Genomic DNA, 25,707 nt, shown 5'->3' on the forward strand with positions numbered 1-25,707 from the left:
AATGGAGCCTCCTCTTCCCCAGTAACCTGGGGGCGATGCCAGATCCCGGTGCTTTGGGGAGCTGGGTCTGGGGTGCGTGGCTCTCTGCATCCCCCCCAAGCAGTGAGTAGCTGCTTGCACGTAGCTCTCTCCGTGTCACAAGCTTACATACACATTTTGCTCAATTTACAGCCCTGAATGAGTCCTTTACGTGTGGGTTTGAAAATGAAAGAGGTGTTTACACCGCAGGGTGCTGAGGGGCCAGTAACGCACTTTGAACTAGAAACTGCCCGAGAGCAGCGCTGACCTGAGCCGCTCCGGCAGCGAAGGGCTGAATCAAAGCCGTGGGGTGTGCCGGGCTGGAGGCATGAAATTCCCTTCCTTCCCTTTGCTGCACCGGCTAAATACACTGGGCTTTCCAGGGCTGGGAGCCGGCAGGAGTCATCCCCAGGCACTGTTTGTTTTCCGAGGGGATAACGTGCAGCCGTCGGGGAAGCTGAGCCCTACCCTACCCCTGCCAGTGCCAGGAGAGTTGGAACAGCCCGGCTCTGGGTGTGAGATTAGGAAAGGTGTGTGCTAATGAACTGGAGCGCTGGGCTGCCCCTCGGCTGGAGCCGCACGCGTGGATGCGGTGGCGGAGAGCGCGTCCCCTGCCCGGCCCTGCCCGCGCCGCCACCAGGATCCTGCCCGCCGCGCCCCGGCACCGCTCGCCCAGCGCCTCGCCCCGCTCCTATGTCACAGCTCCACGCGACGGCATGAAGAAATCCTCGTATTCAGGTGAGCAAGCGGCTGCCCCGCTGCCTCTCTCCTCTCGCCTCTCTTCCTTCGTGTCTGCACTGGGCAAAGAAAAAGGGGATAAAACCCCCAAAAGTACAACTTGCACAAACCCTTCTCCCTCCAAGCCGCTCTAACGGAGCGAGCAGCTGCTTCACTGTGTATAAACAAACCCTGTTGATCAGTGGAAAAGGCTTAAAAAGCAAAACAAATCCGGGGAGGCAGCTTGTTCCGGGCAAAACTCGGCGTTGGTGGCATTGAGTTTGTTATTCAGAAGGCACCTGTGCCAGCACGGAGTGAGCTCCAGTGCTGAGAGGCAGCTTGACATTGAAACAGGACAGTGGCGTTGTGTGGGACACCAGCTGCCTTCGGGGCTGGAGGGGTTTCCAAATTAGGGGTGGAAAAGCCAGGATCCCCTAATGCTGCAGGACTTTCCCTGTGCCACATCCTGGCTTTTCTGGTCGTGCCCCACGGGGCGAGGGCTTTGTGCCCTCTGCTCATGTAGGCTCCTTCTTCCCCAGCTAACACGGGAGCCAGCAACCATGACTGATGAAATTTCTCTGAGTTTTCTGTGAAATCCTGCCAGCGGTCCCAAGAAGTGGCTGGTGCATCTCCTGGTAGGACACATCTACAAGAGCTCTGCTCACCCTGTAAAAGGTGCCTCTGACAGCTCCTCCAGGTGCCAGACTTCACTCTGCAGCTGATTCCTGCTCAGCTCAGCTACCAGCCCATGACCCTGTGCTCTGTAAGCCCGGTTCTGCCCTGGCTTTGCCCTGGCCGCTGTAGGGTCACAGTGTCATCGTGCTGGCCTCCTCCAAATCCCGAGTCACGGGTCTGGCTGCACCGCAGGGGTGTTGGGGGCAGCTGCCACGCCACGAGTCGCTCGAGCCGAGCCACGTCACTGCCAGCTGGACTCTGCCTGAACTCGTAAGTCACGGGAGCTGGGGTTTGTCTTCACTCAGAAAATTCCCTGTGTGATGCTGCTGCCTGTTTTTTGTTAAAATTAATTAGTAACGTTTCTCTCTTGCACATTTCTCTTCTCTCATTAGTGTCACTAAATGGACTGCCAGGGAGGTTTTATTAGGGCTTGTATGTTGGGAACCTGAGAAAGCCCAAGCATGATTATTAGCACATAATGGATTAAAGTGCATATTAATGGTTGTGCATTGTCTGTAGGGAAACCTGTTATTTGTACAGGCCTCCTGAGGTGCAGACAGTGGCTAAAGCAGCCCTGGAGCAGGCAGGAGCAGGGCATGAACAGGTCTGAAGATAACTGGCTGTTATAAGAAAAAGCTGACAGTACTGTGTGACTTCTTGCATATAAGGCCAAGTGGTCCTTAATTGCTTTGCTTGCTTTGGATTGATCGTGCTGGAGTGGAGCTATGGCACTGCAAAGCTCCTGATGGGACTGATGTGTCTCTGGTGGTCAGTGTCCAAATCTACCTTTTCACTTGGTGTTGCACCTGAGGGTAGTTGACATCTAGTCAGTACCTTTAATTCAAGAAGGACTGCAGCTGTATTTTGGAAACACTGTTTGCTTTGAGATTTCCCTTGATACGGTGCAGCTCTTCAAGGAAAAAGAACAGAAGAATTAAACTGGCCAGGATATACTACATCGAAGCGACAGCATAACTGCACTATGACCACCACTAATCTTAACCAAGAGCACAAGCAGCTCTTCTGAGCAGCTCTTGTTTGCACGTTGCAAAGGCTTCGCTTTCAGCCTTGCAGCTCCTGGCCGTGCTGTGCTGTGCCGGGGCCTTGCCTCTTGCTGATTCATTGAGCAGAAAGGCTCTCGATGAATCACTCACCGCGCTGGGGAGCCTGCCTTTGGAGAGCTGCCACCTCTGTGCGGGACAGAGCCAGCCCTCCTTGTCCCATAAATCCAGTGGTTTTACAAATGGGGGAACAGCGATGGTAAATTGCTTTCGGGAATTTCACTGGGAATCCAGATTGCTTCTCCAAGACACAAGTAAGGTGTGCAGAGTGCTGCAGAGCTTCTGAGCTTTCTACTGCCAGAGAAACTGGTGAGGTGACAAAGGGACTTCTCAGCCGCAAAGACTGCACTTCCCAAGCATGTTGCTGACAGCCCCTGACAGACTGAAAATGCAGTTCTTGGCTGCGAAACCCCTGCAAATGATGACAAAAGGAAACAATAAGCATCTTCTAAATACTTTTTGAGGTTAGGGAGCATCCCTTGCTGGCTTTGTTTGCCCCTCTCTGGTATATTCTAGATCTCTTCTGTGGACTGGGTCCCACTGGAGGATCTTGTTTGACTTCACGGAGCTGAAGCTCCAGCTCTGTCCTCCTCTGTGAACACAGCAGTGCCACTGTAGTGCTCTCCTGTCAGCAGGCTGCTCCCCACCGCAGGCAAGGTTTACCTTTTCTGAAGTACTTCAGGGGAAATCATTACCTATCTGCTATGACTTCTGAGTACATGCCACATAGGTGTGGTTGGGATAAAGAGTTTGCTTTTGGATGCTTTACCTCTTACCAGCAGAGAGAGGCTCAGACCTTTGTGCTGTAGCTGTGGGCATGTGTGGCTCAGCCTCATAGCGCTTGTTTTTTTCTGGAACTTCCTGGCAGCAGTGGTAGGACGAGGGTAGAGGGTGAAAAGGGGATTTTACATGGTGAGTTAAAAATGAGCAATAACTGCTATTGAAGCCAGCTCTTATATGTTTGCTTTAGGGAAGTCTATTTTTTCAGATGCTTAAGGCAGGGAGAGTTTTTTCTGAGATGTTTTACTTGTCCTGGAATACTATTTTTTTAAGGATTTTTTGATTCTCATTTTCCATTACTCAAGCCCAATTGCATCGCCAGAGAAGCAATAGACACGATTTGTGATGAATGACATGATGATTTTTAGGTATTTTCAAGGATGGTGCAAATTGTTTTGGCCGAGGACTGTTTGCAGTTTCACGTTTATGTAAGATGTTGGTGTGCACAGAAATAAGGATTGTCCTAATTACAGTAACCTCCATGGTGGTTATGTGTGACCCACCCTTACCTAAACTGTGGACTCCTAATTTATTGCTTAGGCACCTGGGGAGAAATAACTCCGCATATATGAGCTACGGCTATAGGAAAAACTGTGGGAGTAACAGAGCTGTGATTGATCCTCACATTAGGATTTGGGGACAATTTTTTTCCCATATTGTGACTCACAAAATGACTCCCTATAAAACATGGACAATGGAATATAAGTCAAATTGGAGTTGTTGGTGTTATCTAGACTGGGAGGCTTTGGGGAAAGGGTTCTGTCCTCTGACAGGTTTGTTTATAGTGTCCCAGGATCCCTTCCTGTCCTTGGTGCCGACACCACACAGTGTCCTGCAGATGCTGAACACTTGCAGCTCTGGTCCAAGGCACCAGCAGTTACAGGTGTTGGGGGCAAGTTGGGCTCGTACCCGGCCAAAGGGCTCTGGTTTGTGCTCCAGTATGTGCAACCATTGAAGAAGAAAAGCAAGTGAGCTCTTACTGGGGTTGAGCAAGAGCTGCATTGTGCAGTTGTGATAGCACAGGAACATGCACTGCAGTGAGGGCTCATCGGGCAGTAAATGGAGGAGTTTGTCCAAGTGCAGTGAAGAAGTGGTGGGTAGACTTGGCCCACCCCGGAATAAGCATCGACGGCTGCAGCTGTACGGGCGCTGCCTGTTGTGGGGGCCTCGGTACCTCTCTGGCTGCAGCCACTCTTCTGAGACCGTCTGGAAAAACTGAGACTGACTCTTTTTCAGGCTGATATGGCATGAGAGGCCCAGTACAATTCCTGAAATGGCTTTTAACTTCACTGTCATAAAAGTTGCTGGATGGGGCAGAGATGACCCAGTGTTTGCAGAGCCCCATTGTTCTCTCCTGAACCGGACCCCATCTCCTGTCAGCTAACTGGCATTGTGTTTGTCTAAGCCATGGAAAAATGAACAGAGTTGTTCAGATTGATTTTATTTTCTTTTTAAATTTAGTTCACTGGCCAAGCTACAGTATCAAGGAAAAAATATTGCTGTGATCCAACAAAAACATTCATTTAATTTTAGATTATCATTTTGAACAGAAATGCAAAATAGTTTGTTTTGAAATATATAAAAATAAAAAAAGCCATTTTTTAAGCTCAAACCCGCAGCTAGCTCTTACTTCCCAAAACCTGTATTGCAGGGCCAACAAACTATCATTTAAAAAAATTATTGTACCGAGGATTTACAATCAACCACAAGAAGCTGGATCCCTAGTCTATAGCTGTTAAAACCTATTGCTCAGAACCTGAATTCAGAGCAAGGAATGCCTCCACCAGCTCAGAGGGATGAGCCACCCATTGCCCCATTTCCACTTGTTATCTCTATGTGAAACAGCCCTGCCTGTGCTTGATGCGCTGGAGCATGTCTGTGGTCTCTGTTGCAAGTGTTTAGCCACTGTGGATCAAGAGCAAAGCACTTGGCAGTTTTGCAGTAACGAACTGGTTGATGAAGAGGCACAGTAGTCACTGACACTGCTGTGTAGTGCTTGTGTGACTGGATGGTGTAGGAAGTAAATGCATCAGCCTTCAGGAAGGCTTCTGCAGAATAGCAAGGAGCAGAAAAAATGCCAGGGTTTCTGTTTCATCCTGTGTCCTCACCGCTTGGTGGGACAGAGCTACCCCTGGAGCGGCAGGTAGTGGAGCAGCAGCGCCCCGCAGATCCCAGTGTGCTGGTGTTTGTGTCTCTCTGCTTTTAATAAAGGCAAAAGTTTCTGTGCTGGGTTATCTTGTTGCTTACGATTGACTCCTATCTCTCGCCTTGCTCACCGGATGCCATTTCTGCTCTTCTGCTGCCACATCCCTGACTTCTCCCTCTTGCAGGACTCTGCACTTGAGCAGAGCCATGAAGCCTGGCCTGGGCTTCTTTCCTTTCCTATCTGGGACAGAGCAGAGTGGAAGCATTTGTAAAGTCAGTGTGAGTGTGGAGGATGTGAGGGGAAGAGGTTTGAAGCCCAAGAGTAGGGGCAGTGGAGGAATGGAGGTGCTGACAGAGCCCTCATGGGGTGAACTGCCCCAGGAACACTGGCCCCTAGCCTGAGGCTGTGGGAGTTTTGCCCGAAGTGGTTTTGTGTTGGTATTGTGATACCTTGTGTTATTGAAGTAGCGGGCAGGAAAGTAACAAAGACTACAAACGAACTTGTTTCTTGATAATCCAAGAATAGCAGGAGGCTGGTGCACAGACAAAGGGCTTGCATCTTATTTTCAGGATGCTGAAAGCTCTGCAGGTTATTTTGGACAGCTGCATGGGTGAGCTGCATCATTTGGATCCATGTGAAAGCTGGTTGATACCAAATATCCGTGGCCCTCTGTCCTTGCTTTAAACCCCTGCAGAGCAGAGAGAACAAACGCGATGCCGTCCCTGCATGGCCAACATTTGCTGACTGTTCCAGAGAACCGCATCTCTGACTAGTCCATGACTCACGCTCACGCTTTCCAAACAGCGGTCAGCAGCTGTGGTGCCTGCTCACAGTTGGACATTCTGCCTGGTGGGTTTTCTTCCCCAACGCCGTTCATTTATGTTTTTTACCCCTCCCATCTATCACATCACACTGTTCCCTGCTCCATCCCTGCCTGAGTCACTTTCCCATCGCTGCACAATGCACAGTTGGACGTGGCCTTCAATGTTCCTGCTGGCTCTTGCCCCTGGTTTGTTGTTTGAGCTATAGCAATGTTTAGAGATGCTCGGAGGGCATCATTGCCCTGAGCACTGCGGGGATGCAGGGTGAAAATATGAGTGTTCTTCCTTCCCCAAACCTCCAAATTTCTTGATAACTGGTGTATGATGGGTGTCAGAGGCAAAGGCAGTGTGAGCAGGGCAGTACTGCAGACCGTGCTCCCAAGCCAACACCATGGCTGAGAGGCAGCGTTATCCAGGTCTACACTGTGTGGTGAACAGCTTAAAACCTTTAACAGTTCTTTTTATTACTTTTTAAATGAAAAAATTTTATGCTTTAAAGAATTAAATTTCTAATATGTCTGTCCTCTCTTGTAGTAGTAAGACCTGTAATTTTCTTAGAGTGCTGAAAATTGTTGGTGTCTCAGTTGGACAAGAGCACCCTGATCCTCAGACAGACCATCCTCAGCTGCCTCCAGGGCCTCACAGTCTCCTTCTGTGGGTTAGCAGATACCATGAGTTGTTGACAGCAGCTGGCATCAGTCCTGGCAAACTTACCTCTGCGCTTCCTTGCTGCAAAAAAATGAGGTGGGACCGTGAGATCTCCAATCAAAAAGAACGATTGTTATATTTGACTCGCGTGCTGACAGAATACATTGCCATAAACATCAACGCAATCTGCTGTCACATGTTTCTGATGGCTTGTGATGATTGATATAATATTGTTATGAAAAAATTCTCCTATAGCAGTGCCACGCTGTGCTGGGGTGGCAGGATCAGCCTGATGGGTTTGGTTGGGTGCTCCTCTGTTGCCAGATTTGGCTGGTGTGTGCAGGCAGTGGTAGAGCTTTGCTTCAGGTAGCAAAACATCCCAACATCTGTTAGGAAATAGTTTGAAGAAGCAAGGGAATCTGGCCTGTGGAGAAAGCCAAATAAGAAACCGCAACATGCGGACGTGTGCAGAAAATAACAAAAAGCCATGTGGGACCCAACAGGGTGATTATCTGCTTCCCCAAAACACTGATCATCTTCCTGTGCCCACCTGCGGTGAGCAAGAAGTGGTGCCATGTGGAACAGGGGAATGTTGCTGCAGAGAATAACTCCCTGCCTGCTTGCTGCTTGCAGGGAAATTCCTCCCAAAAGCAGTGCTGCTGCTTGCCAGATAGCGAGTGGGGCTAACTTGTCCCCTCTTAGACAAGAGATGTCTTGGGTTTTGCAGCATAAGGTGGTACCAAATCCAAGGCAAAGTCTGTGGAAGAGGCGAGCACTTTGTATCACAGTGATTTGTGAAGATTCAACCTGTTGGATAGATGTATGAAGTCTCTGCTTGCTCTTTGTAAGCTCCCTGGTGCCACACAGGAGAGGGTGGGATCCACCTGTCCCTAGGGGTGACGCTATCTGGCCATGTCAGTGTGTTTAACAACACACCAGGGAGTTTCTCTTCCTCCTGGTGTCCTCAGGAAGAGCAGCCCTGCCTGTGCAGCCCTCACAGAAATCGCACGCTGTAAGCAGTGGTGTGGTGGGAGAGAGGCAGCACAGTCACTGGTGAGTCAGCCTGTTCCCACACTGGCCTGCAGTGACTTACCAGTGACAGAGAGAGCTCAAAGCACCCTTTAAAGGGTTTATGTTTAAGATGGTGGGTTCACAGCTGCCTGGGAAGCTGGTTCCTCTGTGTAACTCATCATTGAGGTGATAGCACAGGCTTGCAAAGGTCTTGCAGCTGCTAGCAGATGGGGCAGCTGGTCCATTGCTGCAGAAGCTTGAAAGAGAATCCTGGCTTTGTGATTGTAAAGCAACTTTCACTGCCATGTGCACAAAATAACCTCTCTCAGGGCTCAGTGGCATTCAGACATCTCTAGAGCAGAGGACAGCATCAGTGTGGGATAGCACCAGGAGAGTGGGAAAGGATAATTTTTGTCAGTGCTGCTACATTTGTGAAAACATCTGACTCTGCTGGGCAGAAGGGGACTCGTTGTGAAGTTCTTGCTCAAGCTTTGCAGTGATCATTGCACTACAGCAGTCTGAAGCACAATACAAGTTATCTTCATGACCTGAACTTTTAATTTCAGGTAGGGCAGGCTCAAATCTGATGCTCAGAACATGTAACCGTCCCCTCCATTCTCCATTTCCCTCAAACTCTGTGCTGCCTTCGAGGCTCCCAAGTCGAGCAGATAGAAGTTAAACTGGAGGGACAATTGCAAGCTGGAACTAGCAGCAAAAGGGTTTTTTAATTTTTTTTTTTCTTTGTCCATGCCAGATGAGTATTATTTACAGGAAACACTTTGTGCAGCTCTGAGATTTGTTTAGAGAAGGAGTGTAGTGGGAGGAGACAGCTAAAGGCATAATGGAAATTAAAAAGGTCATGGTAATGTTCAAGAAAATCCATAATTTCCTGGTGTGGGAGTATTGCTATTCTGGGGACCGAGGGAGTAATGGAGCTTGGGCTCTGGTTCCCAGGGGAGAGAGGGCTTGCCGAGGAACCAGCTCCTTTTGGGAAGAGCTCAGCACCCAACAGCTCTCCCCAGGGACTCGTGGGGCTAATCCCAAAGCATCTGCTGGGAACACAGAGGGTCCCTGACACTCAGATGTTCTGTCTGGAGTCATGTCCCATTGCAGGCTGTGGTGGTGATACCAGGGAAACTCTGAGCTCACATACTTGGGGAGCAAGTTGGAGTCGTGATCCTCAAGAGCAGCCCCTGGGTGCAAGTTTGCTTTGTTTTTGATGTTATCAGGGGAAATGGGGATTGCTTATAGCTTTATATAATGGACAGAATAAACAGAGGAAACGAGGACAAGATGCCCTCAGCAATTACTGCTGAGAGCTGTTGTTGAATGACTCAGTGGCTGAGTTGTGAGTGCCTGGACACGTACAAATAAAAGTTGCTGAGAAGAATAACAGATCTTGGCATGTTACAAGTCAGGACAAAGGACTTGCACATGATAGACCATGGGAGGTGGCAGGGGTTTGTTCGAGTGAGTTTACAGTTGATGAAAAGCTGTGGGTTAAGGAGGCTGGAGGCTTGGTTTTACTGGCAGGAAAGGTACAGCTCTGGGCTGCAGAAGGGCAAGCATTGCCCACCGACTCGGCTGGTGGGGAGCTCCCAGCCTGCCCACGTCTGTGACTGGCAGTGTCAGCCACCAGCACTCTACAACAGCTTTGCTCTCCTAATATTAAATTTCCATCTTCCATTCAATGTGACTTTCAATTAATTTTTTAAATTAAAAGCAATATGTATCTATCAATAGGAAGGAGGATGAAACATAATTCATTGCCTGCATAGAATTTAATTTGAAGCACTGAAAGTTGATGATGTTGCTCAGCCAATCCTGAAATGCTGTAATCCTCCTTGTCCTCTGCTTTGCCTTGGGGTAGGTTTCCAACCTTGCCGATTTTCAGTATTCTAGTGATAAAAAGTCACGTATTGCTGTATTGCTTTTGTCTAAGGTCAGTTGCTAGAAGCACCAGGAAATCCTTAAATTCAGACCTTTATTATGTGCTCTTGCAGCCTTGTCTGCCACACGAAGGCTTTTTCCCCCTTTGGTGTCCGCCTTCGCATGTTTGAGAACATGTTTTATCAAATTGGGCATGATACTGAGAAATGTGAGTTTGAGTTGTGCCCAAGCTGTGCCAAAACCACTACATCCTACCATGGGATTTCAAATTCCTCTTTTAAAAATATTTTTTCTTTTTTAGCAGATAGGATATGACTCTTAGAGCTGTTGAGTATTTACTCAACAGTTTAGACTTAGCCTGAGGGACTAACATTGCTATAGCTAATTGCCCTTCGAGGTTAATTGTCATTCAGCTACATCTGCATCTGTAAATGCTTTCCCAAATTGCTGTACTGACAAGTGAGATGCTTCAGTTGGGAGTCCCACATCTGAGCACGGAAAGGCTGTTGGTGCTGTGGGTTGTCAGGGGATGTCATGGCTTGGGTGGTCCCTCCCGTCCTGCTTGGCAGCTGCAGTGCAAGGCTGTGATTTATTTCCTGGAGTGGGTTTTTGTCAGATAAACCTCCCAACAGTGATGTGAAATAATCTGACAGCTGATTCCTGCAGTTAATGTTGGGAGTGATGAGTTAATGTCGGGAAGGATGAGCTCAGCCCTTGCAAGATTGATCCATCTGTGGAGGTTTCAAACCTGCCTCCGTGTCAGAGCTGCTCTGCTCCATGTGCTTCTTCACTGGCCAGCAGCTCTCTAGGAAATCAGCATCAGGCATTGATGTTTTAAAATACAAGTCAGGCTTTTCGGACAGTGTATGTGGTGGGGAGAGAGGAGGAGGATGTCTCTGGCTGCGGGGGTTTTTTGTGTGTGCTTGGCTTTGCTAAGTTTTTTGAGATCATTGTGGGAAAAGTAAAAGCCCTGTGCTTGAGCCATGGTGGAGAGGGAATAGTAAAAAGTTGTTTCATAATATGTGTCTGGATTAATGTTCAGATCTTACTGAGCCTTTTATGTCCTTTGGGCTGTGAATATAAGTATGGGAGCCTCTGGGAATGGATGTAAGCCAGAAAAGCCTCCCATGTCAATGCACTGGGTGCTTATTATTGCAGGCATCTGCATTAAACCCTTTTATAGACTGCTGCTGTTTGGTGGTGAAGAGTTTGTGGGCTGCTGTTGGCAGAGTTTGTGACACAGAAGAAGGGTTAGTGGCTCTGGACACTGGGAAGCAAGGAGCTGGAAGGTTGGTCCAGGGCATAGTCACACAGCCCGTGGCGAGCTAGGAGCGAAACATGACCTTAGTCCTGGGTAAAATTAAACAGTGTCCTCATTCCTAGCCCTGTGGAGATATTTCTGTGTCCACAGCCCCTGCATCTGATGGACAGACTGCTACTGAGAGGCATAGCAGGGGTGAGAAGTGTTTCCTGCAGGTCAGGTATACACAGGAGTGTGGGTCAGTGGATGGGAAAACAGAAGCTGTGCTGGCAGAGCACGTACACCAGGGGAGACTGATGGGGGAAGACTGGTACAGGAATATGGAGGTGCAGGAGCAAGGGCTGGGCATGGAAGGGTGGGAGAGGAGGATGCAGACCCAGCGCCCAGCCCAGCCCGCAGTGCCTCTGGGCTTGGGGAGGGAGCAGAGATGAAATGAAGGAAGCGACTTCACTGATGAACTGAGCGTGTTTCCTCCTCATATGCTCCAGGAGATATTTTGAGCGTTTATGCATCTCTCTTCCAACGTGTACTGAAGGTGAGGAAGATGGGGACGGGAGGTGAACCAGGTTCCACGTGCTTCTGGGCCAAAGCTCTGGGGGAGGAGGAGTAGAAAGCGTTATATCTTGTCAGGATGCAAGAGAAAACATCAAGACAGGAAACAGCTTCTTCCGAGAGGTATATGCTAGGATGAATTAGAATAGCCAGAAGTTGTACTGGAGTGTACTGGGAAGGATGCTGGAAGAGAGCTGTGATAGCCTCTGGGAAGGTAAAAGCCGTACTAGTAACCCTTGACTTATTTTGCAATTGCTTTTTTTTTTTTTGTTATAAATAGTCTGATGAGGTGGTATGAATTCTCATGGCTACAGGAAGAAATTTTTATTGATTATTTCCACTCTTTGAACACTTCACAGCAAAGTTGAACATCTGTGTAGGAATTCACCTTTCCCATGAATAGCACAGGAGCCATAAACAGTTTGTAGCCTTGTCTTCAGAGCTTCCCCTGTATAATCACAGCACAGGTAGAGGGCACAGGGCTCTCTTTGAACTTGTCAGACAGACCCCAGGCCCCTCTGCGTGGGAACTGTGCCTTCTTTAGTGCACCTTAGTACGTGTGGAGTTATAACTCTTCTCAGCTGGATAGCAGAAATGACAACCACTGGGAAAAAAACACCCTTGTTTCTTAGGTCAGGAGCATTCAGGACCAGAAGTTGCATATTCTTTTTAAATCTACATCGTTTATTGCAAAAGGTGTCACTGGATGGAGAACAGTGGGTCAGAAAAGGAGAAGACATGGTGTTAAAAACACTCATCTTGTGCTCAGTATGGCTATAAACTCTGGCTGCATATGGAGAGTAGGCTGCTCAGATACCCTGCTGATGAGTTGTGACTTTTCTCCTTCCCCCTCACCACCTCCTCTCTGCTGACTGTGGGCTGCCAGGGCTGCCCAAGTGAGCAGGGAGGCAGCTGCTTTACCCAGGGCTGTTCCATGCTCTCCTGCTTTCTGTCTGGAGATGACCTTGTTTAAATTTCTAAGAGATCACAGAAGCTTGCCAGGGTGGATTTGTTTACATTTCTCTTTAAGCAAATACCTGGTTGTCACGTGGAGCTGGAGCAGATGGTGTGCAAGCACCTTGTCCTATTCCAAGGTACTCACAGTTTCAAGGCAAAATCATGGCTTATTACCACAGCCTGGAGGACGTCCTGTGAACCCTGTTGAGTGGAGGATGCCTGCGTGTTTCCACAAGGCTGTGTTGCTCCCTCGGCACTCCCAGGGCTGTGGGGCTGGGGCAGGCTGAAGCAGTCAGTGGTGCGGATCTGATGGGAGCAGTCTGCTAGCTGCAAGGCTGGCCGTGTGTGGTCACAAGGCTGGCCATGCATGGTCAGGCTTTCTGTTTTTTTTTCATGTAGCCAATCTGTCCTGGTGTCTTACACCGGAGGAAAACTTAAGGGCAGGGTAGAACCCCAGACAGACAAGCTGGTTAAGTGCAAACAAACTCTTGAACCAGGGCTGCTCTACCTGGCACCTGATGGCTTTTCACATTGAAGATCCAGTGCACAGCATTAGAGGCTTGCAAAGGGAACAGCTCGAATTCTCATCTTCTAGGAGGTGAACTTACCCTGGGGCTGAGTCTGGATGCTGCTGGCTCTCACACAGCGCTGACAGTCTGCCCTCCACACCTCCATTTGCAGTCAGCTCCATCCCACCTTCCTGCAGGCACCTGCCTGGAGTACTTGTCACCCTGAGCTATTTCTGTAGTTGATAAAATCTGGCGATTCAGCCCATGTAGGATATGAATCTTTCATAGGAACCTCCTGCAGCCACTCATTTGAGAGAGTCTAGTGTGTAGATTAGACCTTTGCACTGGTCCTTGCTGACTCACATTGCATCGTACTTGGGTTTTTTGTTTGTTGTCTATTTCCATTGTATCAGGATTAATTTGAATTCTGATATTCTCCAATATACTAGCACTTCATCCCCACTTGGGATCATCTTCATCTTTTATAACCTCTCTATTTTCTATTTTCATTTAATGAATGATGAATCCTTAGGTCAAAACACAGCTGGGAGATCAGGCTTTGTATTAAAAACTGCTTTGGAGTAGTCCCTCGGAACACCCTGGAAGCATCCAAGCCCAGTTGTCTGTAGATTATGAGCAAAATAAGACTATAAACCAAGTAGAGATCTCTGCTTTGGGGATTTAACAGCCTCCTCTGCTTTTCAAATCATCTAATCATAATCTTTTCAAGATTAAACAGTTTCAGCTGTGGGTTTTTTTTTAAATTTCACTTTCTTATGGAATAAGTCAATGGTGACAGATGTCCAAAAACCCTGGAGATCAGTGATTTCTTCACACACAGGAAACTGAGGGCACAAGGGGTGACAGTTCCCTCTGGAGAGGGACACGACTGTTTCTCACTTCTCCTGGAGCATGGGTCTACCTGGCAGTGACCTCGCTCTGTGCTTGTATCTCCAGGGAAGAACCCTAGAGAGGGACTTCAGGCTCCTCCGAGTGATGTGCTTTGTGAATAAATGTGGCCTTTTCTCCTGTGCTCCCAAAGCCTTCCCAAGTGTCCATGGGAAATTCTCTGTGAAAGACATATGCTTATGCCGCTTTATTGCTGAGGAAACTGAGCTGCAGAGAAACAAGCTGCTTCAGTTTGTGTGGCCAGGTTGGGGCATAATCAGATATCCTGACTCCTGCTCCTTGTCTAATGACTGTGCAGATAACCAAAGTGCTTCCTATTCCTGTAAGTGTCTTCAGTCTTACAGACATTGATCTTAAAATGAGGAGAGAGCTAATATCCTGTATTACAGGGGACTGAGGCCTGGGAAAAAACAAGGTGAAATTTAATTTTGCCTAAATTGAGCCATCTAAAAGCATCAGAGCTGGTCCCTGCAGCTCTCAATCCAGGGGCTGTCAGATGAATCACTATCTTCTACCTTCATCTCAGGATGGGAGTGACTCACCAGCTGCAGAGCCTGTCTCCTCTGACTATGGAGGGTGTCTGGGGCTCCTGGGCAGATGTTTAATGTGCAAATGCTCAGGCCAGTGCTGCTGAGGCTCCCAGGTATCTGTGGCAGAGCAAGAAGTCAAACCCAGGGCTTTGGATGGTTATGATCCCAAGTAGTGGGCATCCTTCCTTCACAGATACTAAAAAGCACATGGCCACCAGCTTGCAGCAGTGCAGCGAGTGACTGCTTGGTGTACCAGCAGTTAAAGAAAGGCTAGCATCCCACTGTGCAGCTGGGGCTGTTCTCCCTGGCCTGCTGAGGACACAGCTGGTTGGGAACAGCTGGGTCATGCTAAGGATAGGGACCGGTAGAGATTCAATGTCTCCAAAATGGTAAATACATTTAGTCTGTACCAGTGAACATTCTTCTCTGGCTCCAAAACTGCTCCACAAAGAGGTGCTTTCGTGGAGAGGAAGAGGAGTGCCAGCAGGAAGCTTGCTGAGACAACACAGAAACATTTTCTACCAGTGATCTCAGCCTCTGGAGATAAGGCTGGAATTTTGACACCCCCCAGAGCATCCTCCCTTGGCCTCTTGTCGATCCCACAGCTCTGGACAGGGGAGGGAGGTTCCTGCTTGGGCAATGCTTCTGCAAGGGTTACAAAGGATCGGGGCAGGTTTGGGCTAGAAGGACATGGCAGCACCATGGATCCCTCTAGACAAGAGGTGTTGGAGACCTCTGACTGCAAAAGATGCCATTTGCGAAAGGTCAACTTGTGTAATAAAGTCTTGACAGTGGTGTAGAGGTCATCAGAAGTGACCCAAGCCTCCAGACAGAGAAAAGCCTTTCAGGTTTGGCTGGCAGTGGCCTGTGCGTGCACCATGGCAGGTCGCACATAGTGTGGTTCCTTACTTATGGCACAAGGTGCAAGTCCCTAAGCTTCGCCATGTTGGGAATCCTCTCTCGTGCTGCTGCTTTAGCACAGCACAAGGTCTCAGGGGTGCCGGGGTTGGTGCACGGAGGCTTGGGTTACTCAGTAGTTGCAGCTAAGCTTCCCAGGGAGAATCCATGCCAGCACAAAGCAGATCTCAGTCCTGTGCATGTGTGTGTATTTGTTACAGGAATACAGAAATTGTCTTTTTTATTGTGAGGATTTTCATAGTGGAGGCTGAACGTTTGTATTGTTGGGGTGAGTGACTCGAGGGAGGGGTTCTGGGTTGGGCCCTGACCTCTGCTGCCTGGCCCTGTTACACCGAGCGTGCCATGTTCCACGTACAATGCTGCCTTTCAGCCACTCCTACAGAATAGGCTCTGTGTCTCCTTGTGTGAGCCCTCTTTTAAGAGAGAAAAGCTTCCTTAGAGGCTGCAGGCAGTGCTCCGTGACTTGAAATGGTTTTCACCTGTGCCAGGAGTGATTTCACTCTGCCTTTTGCCAGGGATGAGCTGTTTGGTGGTGCCAGGTGCTTCACCTTTCCCTTGCTGGCAGCTGCAGAAACCCATTAGAAGGTTGAGTTGCATTGAGACTGCTTGGTACCTGGGGAGAAGAGTGTGTGATCATGGAGTAGTATCAAGTAGAGGTGGTTCCTACAGCTGGGGTTTATTTAAATGAATTTATTCTTAATTTTCCTGCTGTCCCTCTGTAGAGCTGACTGTTGGAGAGCATGGCTTGGCAAAAAGGTAGGTGTCAAGCCTTGAATTGTTTTGTCCCTTACAAAGATTTAAAAGGATAAGCTGATAATTTATTGGCACTTAGGTATTAATTCTACATCTTGTTTTTAAATTCATTTTGTTCTTTTGTGCTGGGTACCTTACTCCTCTGATGTGTATCAGGACACAACAGACATATTCTGGGGCTCAGCATGGGCAGTGGGTATTTCTGAGAACCTTGTCCTCCATTAAATGCCTCTAAATGCTTCATATGAGGGAGAGGGCGAGCTCACAGGAAAATTAATCTCAGCATTGACTGCAGACCACTCAGATACATCCTTAAGCTGATTGTGTAGCTGACTTTGGGACAGTGGTCAGTCTTTTTTGTGGGCATCTGACTTGGAGGTAGTAGAGAGAACTCTAAATGCAGCATCTCTGAAGACAGAGATGGAATTATACTACAGTTTGTAAAGGCACTTACGCAAACTCTAGAGCAGGCTGATTTGCAACATTAGACTCTCAAATATGTCCTAAAAATTGTCTGAAGTTCTATTCCAATTTCCCTGCTCAGTTGCTATTAAATATAATTGTAAGATACAAGGAAAAACATTCGAAGAATGTTACTGGCTTATGAAACTGGATTGCCTTGGCTACTTTTGGGGCAGACTTCATAGGAGCAAGCCCTCAGTTGTCTGGGTCCAGGACTTTATTGAAGTCCAAATTGTAACTTCCCTTCTTCCCTGATGTTTAAGGACAACAGACATTATTTCAATAATCTATAGATGCATTTTTTACAACACAGCTAAAATGTAAAACCATTAAATAATATATTCCTTCTGCTTCTATAAGCAGAGAAAGTGTTTGACACCTCATTTCACAGGTGGAGGAGGAAATTTATGTGCAGTGGGTTGTGGTAGAGTTGTGATGGCAGGTGAGTGCTTCCTGACTGTCTGCAAACACCTTTGCCCTGGAAGTGGAGCTGGTCCTCCCTGGCCACCCACCTCAGAATCTTCCAGGGGCAGGTTAGCCTGAAATGAGAAGAGAATCAAGATGTGTCTGGAGCTGGGGTTAGAGATAAATGTTAGAATGTGGATGTCTGATGTCCCAAGGGAACAGCTGCAATTGCGAGCTTAAATGTCTTGAGTAGGGCTACCCAGGGAGCTGGTTTCTGAAGCACAGCTTGGATCTTGGGCTTTCTGATTTTCAGGCAATTCTGTGTAACATCAGAGTATCCCCAGGCTCCTACCAAAGCGATCCAGATTCATTGTTGTGTGACACATGACTGTAAAGTGTGTGTGTGTTCAGGCTGCTGCTACCCTAGGGACGCTTGGGTGAAAGGGCTCCAGTAACATTTGTAGCCCAGAGAGTATTTGTGTGGATGTTCGACACAGAGAGAAAAGTGACCATTGGCTGTTTGGCCTCAACGCTTTTCCAAGATTACCTGTTCTCAATCAAGTGGCCAGACAGTTTGTGAATCTTGGCCTTGTGTAATTGTCTGAGTTTCTGGTTAGGGAGGGAAAGGGATTTAGTGACCATGGTCCCTTGGCTGCTGCTTTACCTGTCGCTGGTTCCTTTGGATGTTACATGGCTGCGGTGGAGCATCTCTCGTACTGCATGGAGGAAAAGGGCACTTTGTCACAAGTCTGCACTGAGACTTGGACTTCTATCTTAGCATCTAAGTAAATCCCTGGCTGAATTATTCCCTTTGCAGTGTCTTCAGAGTCAGTCACTGATCTCAAAACCAAAGGCTGCCCCTTGTCTCCTCCAGCTGTGCCTGAGGAGTTGCTCACTAAGGTTGGGAAGGCCAATGCAGCCAGGTCTGCCCTGGGTGTCCTTTTAGCTACAGGCACTGGCACGCCTCAGCCAAGAGCCTGGTGGGTCATCTTCTTGGGTCACGCAGGCTCAGGAGAACCCTTAACCTCTGCCCTTTGTTGTCTGCAGCCCTTTGGCTAGCGAGCTGCTGCCTCTTTGTTCTCAGCTTTTCTCCCTTTATACACCCCCATCCCTCTCTGGGAAAAATCAACATTTGCCTTTCAGAGCCTGGCAAACAGAAGGGGTCTGTATTACATCCTGATGGCAGCCCCAGGCTTGCAGGGCCCCGATGATAAATCCAGCAATGTTTGTTGTGGGGGGACCCTCTGAAACTCAAGGTTGGGAGTTTTGTGTGTCTGAAACAAGAGCAGGGAAGCAGTGAGCAGTCACTGAACAAATGCTGTGGCTGAAAAATAAAATTTGGATTACACTGAGGTTACAAGAAAGGCAGCAAGAAATTGATTTAAAATCTAAATAAGGTTTATTTTATTTCTTTTAATCTGAAGTAACATTGCTGCTTAGTGTGCTAAAGTTGTGTGTATTCTCAGACTGCAGCAGAGAGCCAGATGCTGGGCTGGGAAGTTTGCACCAGGAGTTCTGTGTGGTCAGAGCCAGAGCGTTACGGGCCTGCAGGGAGTGGGGGGGAGAGCCGCGGGCTAGCTTGGGAGTATTTGATCCATATGGAAATACCACATTGCAGTTTTAAAATTCCTTTCCCCTCCTTCAAATCTGACAATGGTTTTCTCCAACTAATCCATGGCCATTGCCGGGTGAACCTGAGAAAGTTAGGTGCACTCATGCATCTGGATGCAGTAAATGTTTAGGGTTTTTCGGAAAGCAAAGGATGAGCAGTGATCATTTGTTTTGTTCTTTGTTTGCATAGTGCTCTGTGTGCTAAGCCATATTCCTTGTCTATTCAGGCTCCTGGGGACTCTTGTGCTATTAATGTTAATCATTAACTAACACATTTCTAGCTTGATGAAGCTCTTGTGGCAGCTGATTAATGTAAGAATTTGATTATTTCCTTCTCTGAGCAAGGCTGCAGCTTGGATGAGTTCAGATGTCTTCCGTCCTTCCCATCTCTGCCAGGATGCTATGGGTTCTGGAGAAACAAATGGGACCAGATTCATGCTGCTATCGCAAATGGCTTTGCTAGTTCTGTGACATTTTCTTGCAAAACCCCCTCATTTAGCAACAATGTCACAAGAACAGTGTTTGTTGTAGTTCTTGGGTCCTGCTTCTCTCTCTTGGATTTCAGAAGCTAAGGAGTGTGAGCAAATGAGGAGCGTGGTGAAGACAGGATAAATTTAGGGGACAAGATCTCTTTGGAAATCTGGATAACTTCAACAATGAACTGGAAGTGATTTTATACTTGACAGTAGTTACCAGGTCTGTTCCCAGGCAGTATAGCTTCACAAAAACAGTTTTTTGTTCCTTTATAAATCCTCTTCCCTTCCCTCCTGCTGCTAAGTAAAAGAATTGCATAAACCAGCAAAACTGACAATACATACAAAAGACCCGTTTTTCCAGTCTCTTCCAATTTGTGTGGATACTTTCATTATAAATACGCATTTGTACAAGTCATCTGATGTGTCAGTGTGGTGACGTGGCATCCCTTCTGCTGCCCGCCCGGATTACTGAAACACACTAACCAGAAGGATCACAGATGATGACTAACATACTTTTTCATATGAAAAACTGCTTGTGCTAATTTTTTTTGTGTGCTTTCATGATTGTCCAGCATATCTCTGAATGACTATCAGCTGTGAGGAATTTGTGGGCAGTAAAGAACAGATGATCACAAAGAGCGGTGAAATGATCTTGTTAGGTCTGTCAAGTGAATATCTGAGGACTGAGTTTGCTCACCTCAGAATGAACGCGTGGGGAAGAGTCTCTGTGCTGTTTGAAGGCCATTTTAACTGTTGAGCAACTTGCCAAAGCACTAGGGGTAACTCTGACATTTTAATTTTGACATTGAGATTGAATGTCACTGAAAAGCCAAGACTTAATTCAAGCATGAGCTTGAAATCATGATGACTGGATAAAAATGTGTGGTGTGGGTTTTGCAGGTCAGTCGAGGCAATTTTCTGGTCTTGATCTCTATGGATGCATCAACTGATTTCCTGAGAATTACTGCAGTTTGAGTTAAAATTTTGAATCAAAGCCTGAACTCGAGCCAAGGTTAAAGTGCTGGGTCCCCTGTCATCTTCTACCACCACATGCAAGACCGGTCCCTCTACCTAACTTAGCCCTTTGATGTGTCCAGGAGCTCTGGACAGGCCACTGCTGGGCTTGGAGTAAGCTTTCCTAACACTGGAAAAATTGAGGCTTGATTCTTGCTGCCTCTTATCATTAGCACAAGCTTTTGGAGTGTTTTTTTTTAGGGTTAGAATGTTTGGCACCTGCCAGAAGTATAACAATGTGGTAGGAATATATGCATCTTGCTAATGCCAATTTCGCTGTGGTTTCCTTGAGGGTTATCTGCAATCCAGCCTCGGGCTGGGTTCTTTCGATGTGTGAATTTATGGCTCCACTTGTGTTAATAAAGCTGTGCTGATTACCAGTGTTGTCTGGCCCCAGCCTGATGATAGCCAGCCCCCACATAAGTGAATGGGTGGTGGTGGTTTTAGGCTATATGGCCCACACTAGGGTATTGACCTAGACACATACAGCTTGTTGGTGCACCCATGTGGTGGTAGCTGTGTTGGAGAACGTAGCAGTCTGCTGTTGAGTCTGTAATCAGTGCCTCTTGGGAACAGCATCCCTCCATTCCATCAGCATCCCTCCATCCCAATGAAAGCTCAGTTTGGTGTCAGAGATATTTGATCCAGAATGAAACCATGTACATGAGTTGAAGGTTTTTTTTCTAGCTGTGCTCAGCTTCTTTGTACAGAGTCTCTATTACACAGATTCTGGAAAAGTGTCTTTTATTCTTTGGGGCATGTTTCTGATTAGTGCTGGAAACGAACATGGATTTTTTCCTTTTTTTTTTTTTTTAACATACTCCTTTTGAGGTTAATGTTGCAAGTGGATTTCAAGTTAATGGAAGCGAAGCTGTAATTGTGTGGTTCATTGGACTTGGGCTTGAAGCAACAGAGATTCTTCTTCCTTTGCTACTCTGCAAACAGATGTCTCTCCCTTACAGTCCACAGCTCCCCCAGAGCCCCTCTGTACCCAGCTGTCTCCAGTGCCACCCACAGATCCATGTGCAGGGCTCTACCTCTGAAGGTGATGTCCTATGTCATCCTTAAAACTGCAGCTCAATCTTCAGCAGCTGGTCTGGTATGTTGGAGAAGCCACTGAGTTGGTGGTTGTGCAGTGTGGATCAAAGCATGTATGATCCTGTTAACAGCTCCAAGCCTCCTTACTGGTGAAGTCTTCTCCAGCCACTTTAGATAAGGAGCTTTTAGAGCTTGCTTATGTGAAGCAGGATGAAATGCAGTTGCCAGTGAAGGCAGTTCTCTTGCCTACTGCCTGTATAGTGCCTGTGAAGTAGGTAAAATGAGATAGATTTCACACCCTGTATGGTCCTAAGAGTGTTGTGATGGATATGCACATCATAAAAGGGAGCAAAGAAACCATCAGTCTGCACTGGTACCTGTGCCAGCTCTGCATCTGCTGCAGGGCAAAGTGACGACCTTGCTGTCATCTTACATCCTCCCTAGCTGACAGCAGGGTGGCTTCAGGAGACAACAAAGGGCAGGATGGATTAGAGAGGTGGGGCTGGGCGCCTCTGCAGTACACAGGCTGGTGCAGATCCTGCCCTGGAGGGAGCCAACTCTAAATGTCGGCCTTTTAAAAACTACTGGTGTTGTGTAGGTGCTGTAGACACCTCCGAATTGTTGTTCTGCTGAGGGGGCTCCCACCATCCCACTGCCAAAGTTGGTCAAGTCTAGGGATGGGTCCCTGACTGGGCCCAGACCTGTATGCCCCAGGAGAGAGCTCTGGGGAGCCAGGAGTGTGGAAATGTCTGTAGGAGGAATCTGGCCTTGGATGGAGACATCTCCAGTGCTGTCTGGACACCCTGCTGCATTTGTGCTGGGTGAAGAAGGAAGCTGAATTATCTGATCTCAGACCCACTGGTAAATACATTTAACAGAAGCAAGGGTCACGCTGGCTGCTCAGATGAGCTGGTGCCGCTTTGCTGACTGCAGCACAGTGTGGGATGTCTCCTGCTAGTTTTGGCCTGTCCCTTTCCTACATGACCTTTGTTTGGTTTGGGTTCTTTTGTTTGTTTGTTTTTTGTTTTTACTGGACTGTGTAGAGAGAGTAAGTTCCTGGGTTACATCCTCCATTGTTTGTCTTCACTCTGTGGTTTCTATTGAAAATGGAAATTGCTCATTTTTTCTTTTGATTTTTACATCGTATGAGTGCAGTGGTGTGGATCACTTACCGTGAGGAGAAAATAAATCTCAAGTGGCCTGTCTCATTACTATTATATCCATCCATATAAAGTTGGGGGTGTATCATGCAAAAACTCTGAGGTGTTTTGGAGAATGTACATGTTGACTGTATTGGAGGTGAACATCTCTGGCTGTTCCCTTGTTACCTCTAGGTCCAGATTCAGCAGAGTTGGCTAGAAAAGTCACACTGTAGCAAGGACAGTTTCTCCAGACAGGCTGGATTCAGTCTTGGTGCTGCCCTGCACCATAACTGCATCAGGGCGAGTATCTATAAGATGCTTCCGTTTCAATACTGGAATGCTTTACATCTATGGTGTGTTATATCAGCAGCTGCAAGAAGGATGAAATAGTAGAACATTTGGCCCAGTAGTTTCTGGAGGGAGTGATTTAAATGTGAGCCTGGCTGGGATATCACTTGTGCTGACACAACCCAGTTGGAGTGATTCTTGGCTTCAGCAGTTGTGAAGGAGACCCCAGTGAAGCCCGGTGTCCTTCGGTGCTGCTGCCTTTCTGCTGTGCCATATGGTTCCAGCCTGTGGATCTGGAGGGAATTAGTTGCTGATTATAAAAAGTGAAAAAATACTGCTCAGTCAGTGAGCCAAGGTGAGGTTAAGCTCTGCAAATGTTATAACTTTGTACTGCTGCGGCATATCCGCTGGGTTGAATGAACTGTTCTTGGATTGACTGATTTTTAACTGTTGGACTCTTCCATTTTGAAGTCATTCTGTCAGGGATGTGGGGAAGCATTCCTAATTTCAGCTAAATAAAGCATATTTCATTATATTTCCTAGTCCAGTGCACTACAATGAATTTATAGCATGGCTTGAGGGCATTTGAACTCCATTAAGAGGGAAGACTCATAGACACTGTGTCTGGGGTGGAAACCTTCGATTTTCATTTCACAGCCCCATGGCCCAAACTCGGGGCTCAGCCTGCTGCTTCCACGCTATAAATAGAGGTAACCCCAGAACACGCTCAGCACGCCGATGCTCTCTGGTCCTGCCCACACTGCTGGCTTCCTGGCAGTGTGTTCAGAGCAGCATATTTTTAGCTGTTGCTTTCTTGTTTTTTTTTCTTTTCTTTTTTTTTTTTTTGTTGTTGTTGTTGTTGTTTTGTTTTTGACAGATCTTCTCTTCTTGTTTTGCCAGGCTGCCAGCTTTCCCTGCTGTTTATCTGCTTTCCAGGACTGTGTCTGGATCCTCCCTCAGCAGAGGGGCAGTGGGACATCACAGATAGCAAGCTTGGCTTGAACTCTGCAGTGCTCCCTCCTCTTTCCAGATTTGCTGCTACAGTGTTGGACAGCCTCTATGAATTTCTTGTTTGCGCCTTATTTTCCCTTTTGTTGAAAGGGGATTAACAGCATTACTATATATTATTAATGTTGTTAACAGGGATTGAAGCAACAGCTGTCAGAAGAACTTCCCTCTAATGCCGTCTCCGATACAGAGCAAATCAATTCAGCTTGTCCACCTCTGGGTTTACCTGTTTTAAAAGGGTGGGAATAGTAATTAGAGATCCCCAGAGAAAGCTTGTGAGACAGAACAGATAAGCAAAATCTCAGAAATGTTTGCATAAAAGGTACAGGTTCAGCCAGGGTATGGATGCTCTGATGGCTGTGCTGTATTGGATGCTCCGAGTCCTATGTGTGTTTTTCCACTGGAGTCATAGCTAAAGGGAATAAAGCCTACTTCCTATGTGCGATCCTGTCCAAGCTTGTAAGCTCCTCGCTCTGCTTCCGTCCTGCTTTGCCGCAGACTGAATGAAGTCTTTGAACATAAAAGGATGTATTTAACTAGCTCAGCATGGCTGCATATCTGCGTTCTTCAGCATGCCACCCATAAGGGACTTTTTCTCTCATTTTTGAGCAATTATAAAAGCCAGATTTCAACACCGCACCTTGCCCGCACACAGACAAAGCAGAGGTGTTCATTCTCTGCAAGGAGCTGAGCCAGGACTCGAGTGTTCTTGCAGCTTGTCTGAAGAAGTGCTATTTAAAACTCTAGTGAGCAGAGGAAATGTGTGTTTTCATTCTTGCTAGTGTCCAAAGAAGCAGTAGACATTTAGAGGGGAGAAAATAGTTAAGAAAAAAACAACAATCCAGGGACTGGGTTTAATAGAAAAAATAGTATGTTTAAATTTTATAATGCTGGTTATAGTGCACAAGCTGATAGAAACTTCAGCCCTTCTCTCGCTGTCAGTAATGGAAACTGCATGCTGAGTGATGCGTGTAGCAGCAGCCTGCCCCGTTGCAGTGCAGATAAAGCTCTTGAAGACAGGCTGGGTGTTCATGCCTGCAGGTGGACAGTCCTGGCTCTATTTTTGGCCCTTTGCCTGGTGGTGCTCTTTGGGGGCAGAGCTGAGGCCGGGGCTGGCTTCAGGTGGTGCTGGCTGGGGGTTCTCCCTGTGCCGCCATGGCCGGGCAGCAGCACCATTTCCCTGGGATCAGCCCTTTGGTTCAGCCGTGTGACGTTGTAGGCACAGAGACTTTTTATATTAGAAGAGGAAAGGGAGAGAGAAAATGCACAGACATATGCATATATATATATAAGCCGAGGGTTCTGAGCATGAGACACTTTTTTCCATGTTGAGTTGCCAGGCAGCTCTTTTTCCCTTCCCTCCTTCCATCCCAGGGCTCATTGGTATGAAAGTTTTCCTGCCTTTTACTTTTTTTTTTTTTTTTGGTATGATGAACTCTTCCAGCTGACATGGTTTGTAAGGTTGTGGCTATGTTACAAATCACAGTTTAGGAGTGTTCTGAATCTTAAATTGGTGCTGATTTAATCCCTTTGCTTACTGTCCAACTGATCTGGTAGATGGTGAGAAGATAGTTTAAATAATACAACTGAACAACCTCACCCCAAAAATCTAGGAGTTTCTTACTTGTTTGCAGGGTAGAAATCCTGATTCAAAATATAGGTGTGCTCAGATGGGGTGTGTATTGACCTGAGGAGCCTCCATGTCTCTGTTTGAAAGGTCAACAGCTCCAGCATCTGGTGTCTGAGATGATGGACACCACCCTGGAGCTGTTGTTCCTCCAGCAGGACCCACCAGAGACTGAGGAGCATCTGCCAGACCTTCTGGGAATCCTCCTGTCAGGACATCACAGCATTTGGGGCACTTTCAGAGTATAGCATCCTACATGAGGTGGTTTGCTGCATTTGTTGTGTCCGCTAAGAAAAGAGAAACTGAGACACTAATCAACGTACGGATTCTGCGTATGGCTAGGTTTTAACCAAAGGCTTGTTAAGGTGAATTCTGGTTCTTGCTGAGTTTTTTGGCATACCTGGGAAACAAGTGTTGTGGCAATCACCATTTTACAAATAGGCAGCTGTGATGGCAGAGAAATTAAATGAGTTGCTGATG

General features: G+C 47.3%; 1 protein-coding gene across 2 annotated transcripts in view; it reads left to right on the forward strand.

The window, feature by feature from the left end:
* The first annotated feature begins 590 nt into the window (after positions 1–590).
* SEPTIN9 (septin 9) overlaps positions 591–25,707 on the forward strand; it is a 143,223-nt gene continuing 118,106 nt past the window's right edge. The window contains exon 1 of one of the 2 annotated variants that reach the window (XM_074921710.1): positions 591–756. In XM_074921710.1, coding sequence (XP_074777811.1) covers positions 606–756 — 151 coding nt within the window. In that variant the 5' untranslated portion in view covers positions 591–605. Of the gene's footprint in view, positions 757–16,006; positions 16,160–25,707 lie in introns of those variants that run through there. The other variant, XM_074921712.1, reaches the window with a different exon arrangement.

Source organism: Athene noctua, chromosome 18 (genome assembly GCF_965140245.1).
Source record: "Athene noctua chromosome 18, bAthNoc1.hap1.1, whole genome shotgun sequence".
NCBI lineage: Eukaryota > Metazoa > Chordata > Aves > Strigiformes > Strigidae > Athene > Athene noctua.